At 42.6% G+C, this 6,714-nt stretch overlaps 2 protein-coding genes across 4 annotated transcripts; one reads left to right on the forward strand and one right to left on the reverse strand.

Annotated features, from left to right (window-relative positions):
- Positions 1-15: 15 nt before the first annotated feature.
- Positions 16-4,397, reverse strand: LOC105831150 (cullin-2). 3 transcript variants are annotated; one of them, XM_012671100.3, is made up of 8 exons: positions 4,056-4,397; positions 3,009-3,208; positions 2,422-2,923; positions 2,123-2,302; positions 1,831-2,049; positions 1,583-1,753; positions 574-1,509; positions 16-484 (listed from the first exon to the last, which is right to left on the reverse strand). In XM_012671100.3, exons 2-8 carry the CDS (start codon positions 3,125-3,127, stop codon positions 353-355), a joined length of 2,259 nt encoding a protein of 752 aa, XP_012526554.1. In that variant the 5' UTR covers positions 3,128-3,208; positions 4,056-4,397; the 3' UTR covers positions 16-352. The 3 variants fall into 3 exon arrangements, with proteins under 3 accessions (XP_012526554.1, XP_012526572.1, XP_012526564.1); XM_012671118.3 differs by lacking the exon at positions 4,056-4,397 and adding an exon at positions 3,632-4,023; XM_012671110.3 differs by lacking the exon at positions 4,056-4,397 and adding an exon at positions 3,431-3,624.
- Positions 4,398-5,158: 761 nt separating this feature from the next.
- Positions 5,159-6,354, forward strand: LOC105831219 (proteasome subunit beta type-3). The gene is made up of 3 exons (XM_012671209.3): positions 5,159-5,310; positions 5,548-6,113; positions 6,213-6,354. Exons 1-3 carry the CDS (start codon positions 5,308-5,310, stop codon positions 6,259-6,261), a joined length of 618 nt encoding a protein of 205 aa, XP_012526663.1. The 5' UTR covers positions 5,159-5,307; the 3' UTR covers positions 6,262-6,354.
- Positions 6,355-6,714: the final 360 nt, after the last annotated feature.

Here is a 6,714-nt window from a genome sequence, read left to right on the forward strand (position 1 = left end):
CTTGTCACTCCAATATAAAATAGTAACGTCAACTTTATTCAGTGTGCAGTATGTTACAAGTCAGTAAATTATTTATTTATTAATTGATTGATCCTAGGAGCAAATAAGCAATCTAAGATGCTTTTTCTGACATCTTTCAAGTGTCTGTACTGAGAAATGTCTGTTTTCACTGGCGGTTTTCTTTTTCTTCAGATCTTTGAATACTTCGAAATAATTATCTTCGAAAATTTCAATAATTATTAAAGATAAGCAACCGATTAGTTTCGTCGGAGCCTCGCCAACTGTCAAAACTATAGAACACTTTCTCAGGATGCATCTCAAGTGAAATAAATTAGTGACAGAGATTAAAAGGTTACGCAATGTATGAGTACTCGTCCGCACTATTTGGCGCACGTTCGATATACTGTTTGTCTATCAGGGTTTCAATGCACTTCTTAATCATTCCGATAGAAGGTGCAAAAGTAACTTTTGATTGACTCAGCACCTGAAAGATGACAGAATTACATTAGACACCAGCTGCGCAAGACGATTATCGTGTGACTTTAAACTAAATTCACGAAACTATCAACTCACCTCCTGTATGAGCTGATTGTGTCTCAATACCTTACGACTCTTCATAATACGAACTATAGCCGCCTGCAGGAACATCTTTCTGTCTTCATCTACACTGCGATGCGTGGCTTCCGCATCCTGCGGCGCGTCTCGCTGCAGTACGCCCGTTACACGAAACTTGGTTCTTTTGTTCGAGTAATTGAAATTGAGCGTGAGGACAGTATCTTCCTGTAATTCGCCGTCGTCGGACTTGTTGAGGATTTTACAGTCTACGAGACTGGCGGCATGCTTGACCAACTGGTCGTGCGATAGACGTAACGAAGTGGCCGCCTCCTTGCACGGTATCGCGTCGCATTGCTCGAAGAGTAACAGTAACGCCATTTGATACGTTTGCACAGTGACTAAATACGGTTTCTTCAAGTAGTTGAACTTAAGCTCACCCTGACTCAGATGGTGCAGCCACGTGAGCTTTCGGCCACTAAACTGCATGTGGTAAAACGACTCAAAAGCTTGGATGGATTTCTCCAGCTCCTGTGGAATATGAAACGGGCCAGGCGACGGTGGTAACCCAAGCGGCCAAGCGCCGGCTTGCAACACTTTGACCGCGAAACCGGTACCCAATTGATTCTCACCCTCGCCCTCCCGCAAGGTTGCCGTGAACTTCGCGTTGAGATCTGCAGAGACAGACATGTCTGTAAACATGCGATGAAGCTTGTTCGTAAATTCGTAACCACATGCCCGTTTCAGATCGTCGATCATCATCTCCTCGGCATCCATCGACTGTGACTGCTGATGTATCAGTCGTTTCGCCAGCATACGCGAATAGAATTTCTGGAACACGTCCTTATCGTCCACGTACTTGAACACAATTATCGAACGTTTCAATTTATTTTCGATTTCACTTTCGGAGGCAGTTCTTGGAGATTTCTTCAGTAGAGTGTCGCAATATTTCGCCAACTAAATAAAAGATACATATTACGTTATAAGAAACTGTATCCTAAGTTGAAATTATAGTTTCTAAACAACTTACCAATTCCGGAGCTCGGACAGGTGTTTTCGGAGAGGATCTGTAATTCACGATCGCGGAACAAGCTTTATCGAGAGCACCTACGAAACTTTGATCTGAATTGAATACTTCCTTAATCATTTCTGAATATTTAGAATGTACATTTAACATATTCTCCACAAACTGTATGTACACCTAAAATTAGAAATTCAGTTTTTTTATAAAAAAATGTTTATAAATATGTATTTTTCTTTTCATTCAATTATACTCACATTTTCTCCACACAAAGGTCCAATTTCCTGTAGTCCTTGTAACTTAATGTGACGGGTGAGATGTTGCACGAGTGGATCTAAGCCTCCTGGAAGAGACCTTAGTAATGGATAAAGAAGAGCCAAATCTCGTCTGCGTTCATTTTTTATCATTATTTCAGCCTCTGAATGAAGTAAATCTACATATGCAGCTACCATTTTATCCTCACAGCATGCTTTAACCTGTAACAAACGTTGCCATTGTTTATCGTAACTCAAATTACTTTTAAAACATGTAGGAAAAACGATAACGTACTTTTGCTACAGAACTCTTATGAAGGAACTTGTAAGCTCGTGCCTCTTCTTGAGCGAGTCTCCACGTTACTTTTTCTATGTAACGCGTCACATCCGAAAATTGTAGCAACACTGTTGCTTCTGCTGTATAAAAGTCTCCACTAGCCTTTAAAAAAGGCTCCTCGAAAATTTCTTGATACAACTAAAAAGAAAAAGGAACAAAATTTAATTCACCAAATAATTCTCTGAAAAAATAAAGAGACCTTTCTTCGCTCACAAAAGCAAAAATCTATAACTTATGTAACTTATTGGTGTTATTACGTTTAATTGGCCTTTCATCTTGTGCTCTTCAACTCGAACGAAACTTGCTATGACCCCACAAATAACGTCAGTCGGTGCCAGTAATGTCATATCTCTGTCAGCATTGATACACGTGAGCAGAAGAGAGACAAGTTTATCCTTGAGCGGTATTATCATCTTCTTCTTCCAAATGTCCAGGCCCAGCTCACCAATCTCCATTTGCTCCTGGCACTCTTCCTCCCTATTGTGCAAACTTGTGCCATAGATGAGCTCTGCCTCAGAGAGCTTCTGCTTTTTGATGTGTTGTTGATTGAGATACAAGTATAAGCTGTGCAGGTAGTAAATGCCCTGCGAGTATTCTGTCCAGGCGCGATAATATGCCGGGAGCAGATCCCACTTGTCCTCATATGAATTGACCTCTATCAGCAGATGGTCAACATGATTAACCAGAAACCTCTTTGTCTCGTCGTACAGACGATCCGCTAATGGCTCGGGATATGCAACGCATAGAGAATAGACATCACTGCAATCATAACATACATACACTTAGCACTCAAGACACTTCTTTCTGCGCCAGATGTAAAAAAAATGACTCAAAGATCTTGTACCTAAATCTGTCGTTCCATATAGCACGAGGGATGTTTGCCAACGTGATCACACCCTTAATAGTCTCTTGCAGTACATGCCATGTCTGATTAAAATCCACCCTCTTGGGTTTCAGTGACATCCTTTCCACTGGTAACACTCGATCACAATGCTACGACTACTGAATCCTCAGGGGAGCGTACACTCGCTGTACACTAAAAACCTGCAAAACAGCAAAGTCATTCGTATGACTTATTTACATATGGAATCTACCATCATATATTTGTAGCACGTGTACGTAGATGCGTGATATGTAGATAGACTCGACTTGCACAAGAATCAAAGGACCAGGAGTCGGCTATGTTTCAAAATAAAACGGGAGCGCATCCCAAATCGAACAATCCCCTGAAAGTGTAAGGACAGAGAGAACTGACGGGCCGTTTACATTGACTTTTGTTTGTATGTTTGCACATCGTCGGTTTAAAAATAACGTAAAAGTAAAATACACCACACACGCGCGCACATCTCATCACGGCCGCGTTCTAAATATCTCCCCCGCGCTCTCCGCCACGGAGGCAAGGTGACGCATTCTCTCTCTCTCTCTCTTTCTCTTCTCCTCGCGAGAATTCTCAAACTCTTAAATGACCTCGGTAAGTCGCACGTAAACAGCCAACCCGTTCACAGGGCCTGGTCGAATCTAATGGCGCGTGGCCGTCACGCCGCCCCTGGAGTGCGTGCGTGCGATGCCACGCGCGTTGCGAAATATCGATTCGAACAAAGGGGGACAACGCGTTTCGTTTTTTCTTCCACTTAGGAAGGGGACGTGGCGGGGAGTCAAGGAAGTTCGATCTCTCTCTCTCTCTCTCTTTCGCGCGCGTGGGACTATATCACACGCGTGTGCCCGTCATTGAAGGAGAGGAGGAGAGGGACAGAGGTACCACACAGCTGACTGGCTGGACAAATTCAGATGGACCGCGTGCCGTGGCCGACCTAACCAAAGAATCCCCCAGCGCGAGAGAAACGCGCCCCTTCCCCGATGACGATGACGACGACGGGCTGACGAAACGTACCGGGCCGTTTATTTTTGGGGCGGGGACGCGAGTCGTCATTCGCTGCGGGACGATGCATGATACTCGCGGCGACACGCCGAGCGCATCTTTCGTCGTCGTGGCCCCCACGACGACCTGCGAATCTCGCCCGCGCTGTTGAGTGCTGTTTCCACGCTTCTCCGTTTCCGCCTGTGTGTCCGTCCACGCGCGCTCTCGTGTCACCGACGTCGCTCGATCTCCTTGTCCTTCTCCGCCTGCTGCGTTGCAGCTGATCGCAGGCTTCGTTCGAACTGAAATTCGGAGTACAGCGGACTAGCGGAGAGTACGCGCGCGGGGCTCGTGGTGGTGCTTTCTCCCGTCCCCCCCGTTGCCTCCCGTGCTCCGCGCGCATTGAATCCTCAATAACATAGCGCGCCCTCTTCGCGCGCAAGCGTGTGCGCCGCGTGGATCTCATTCGCCCTCGTAGCCCTCGTACGTGTGCGTCAGCCATTGACCGTGCGATATGTAGGTCACGTGCATTGAGGGGGAAAGCAGTTGTCAATTCGACTAAATTTTATCTTATTTGATTAAATTTTCTTTATGCGTTTATAACGTAGGGTGCGATCCGTTCGACGCTGCGCTTCGGAGCACTCTTCGATTAGTCAATTTATAAAATTCTTCGTTCTAATTGGTCAATCAAGTAGTTCGAAGCATTAATTTTCTATGGCATCAAATAGCGTCTATAAATACATAAAACATTTTTAGTGAAAGGTCGAGTATTTATATATGTTTAAAAATTATCATATATAAATTGAAACAATAAAACATTAAACGTTGAACTTTCATTTCAAGATATATTTAATTGAAATATCTAAATATTTGAACTAAAAAAGTTTAGTCAAATTGAAAAGCACGTATAATAAATTAATTTATGTATTACTCCCAAATTTTTCTACAAAAAATCTCTTTTTTTTATATATTTTTTGAAAATAAATTTCCAATACATTTATGAATATTTACGATAAAATGTTTTATGCGTCTGAGAAGAAAATCGGTTGTTTTTCTTTTATTTTTAGAAAGAAATGCGCATTATTTTTTTTCTAGCCTTTCGATTTATTCTCGTTATTTTCCTCCCTTCTTCTACTTGAGCGCATGATTACGTGTACGCTTCTATGTTGTTTATAACTCGTGGTCGTGACTCGCATTTCTTCCGACGCGTCTCGGCTGACTGCCCGTAGCTGACGTTTCTATTGTAAAGTGTCTATTGCAAAGTGTCAGATATTTGGAGGAGAAGATGGTGAGTGTTTATCTGTTAAAAAGTATTCCTCGCGTTCCGTTTTGCATTGTCCCGTGATGGACTTTCTCACTTGATCGCGGAAAAATAGGCGGGAGATTGATTGCTCCCGCGATCAGAAGAGGTTACGTTGCCACCTTCTGTATCGATGACAACGCACGTTTGCAACGGGCTATCGCGCCACATCTCCTCGTATTTCGATGCGTTTTTCAAATATATGTCTTTCTCTTTTCTCCGTAGAGCATCCTCGCGTACAATGGCGGTGCCGTGATAGCCATGAAGGGCAAGAATTGCGTGGCCATCGCGGCCGATCGCAGATTCGGCATACAGGCCCAGACGATAATGTGCGACTTCCAAAAGATCTACGAGATGGGACCGCATCTATATGTCAGTCTACCCGGCCTCGCCACCGACACCCAGACCGTTATGGAGAGGCTGCGGTTCCGTCTAAACTTGTATGAGCTCAAGGAGAACCGGAGGATCAATCCAAAAACATTCACCGCCATGATCTCGAATCTTCTCTACGAGAGGAGATTTGGCCCGTATTTTGTCGAGCCTATAGTCGCTGGACTGGATCCAGTCACGTTTGAGCCATTCATCTGCAATATGGACCTGATAGGCTCAAGAAACATGGCTGAGGACTTTGTGGTAGGTGGCACATGTACGGAGCAACTTTACGGCATGTGTGAGTCATTGTATGAGAAAAATCTGGGACCTGAGGAGTTATTCGAGACTGTTAGTCAAGCTTTAGTCAATGCATTTGATCGGGATGCGATATCTGGATGGGGAGCTGTTGTTTATATTATGTAAGTATCTTGACAGAATGACGACGCACCTGTTTTTTATATATTAATATTTAATAACATTGCGCGAATTAAATGTTTGTGCTTTTTTATTCTTTTCAGAGAAAAGGACAAGGTCACAAAAAGGACTGTCAAAACGCGAATGGATTAAACAGGTGTGCTTTTTATATCAATATATGTGGTAAAAGTCTCATAATTATTGTTGTAACTAAGGCTAAGAAATGTAAACAAAAACCTATGAATAGCTTTAAATTAATTAAACCCCTGATGTTAGTTTTAATGTTTTAAAACGTTTTAATTGCGTTTGTTATGTCGCTCTCGAACAATTTTTTTTTTTTGACAATTTTTTCAACTAATTAAAAAAATTTATTCAAAATTAGATAAAACATGAACGAAGAATGTCTATAATTTTGTTTCATTAGCGTTTTGTTGAAAAGGCATGTGCGATATGTAATTACGCGAATATTTGTGTTTATATTTTTTAATCACGAGAGGCGACATCTGCAAGATATTGCAGTATTGCTATCATCAATCTCTTCGGATAATACAGTAGTTTATGTTGTCTGGTGAAGGCAGATTACCAGTCAAGCAATTAACATTTTTT

The sequence above is a fragment of the Monomorium pharaonis genome, chromosome 6 (genome assembly GCF_013373865.1).
Source record: "Monomorium pharaonis isolate MP-MQ-018 chromosome 6, ASM1337386v2, whole genome shotgun sequence".
NCBI classification, from domain to species: Eukaryota; Metazoa; Arthropoda; class Insecta; order Hymenoptera; family Formicidae; genus Monomorium; species Monomorium pharaonis.

Bases quoted from the DNA above. Each gene is read 5' to 3' on its own strand.
- LOC105831150 (XM_012671100.3), bottom strand. From the start codon at position 3,127: ATGTCACTGAAACCCAAGAGGGTGGATTTTAATCAGACATGGCATGTA. The intron at 2,050-2,122 runs GTACGTTATCGT...CGTTTGTTACAG, and splicing joins ATAAGAGTTCTGTAGCAAAA to GTTAAAGCATGCTGTGAGGA. The intron at 485-573 runs GTGAGTTGATAG...GTCATCTTTCAG, and splicing joins ACAATCAGCTCATACAGGAG to GTGCTGAGTCAATCAAAAGT.
- LOC105831219 (XM_012671209.3), top strand. The intron at 6,114-6,212 runs GTAAGTATCTTG...TATTCTTTTCAG, and splicing joins GGAGCTGTTGTTTATATTAT to AGAAAAGGACAAGGTCACAA.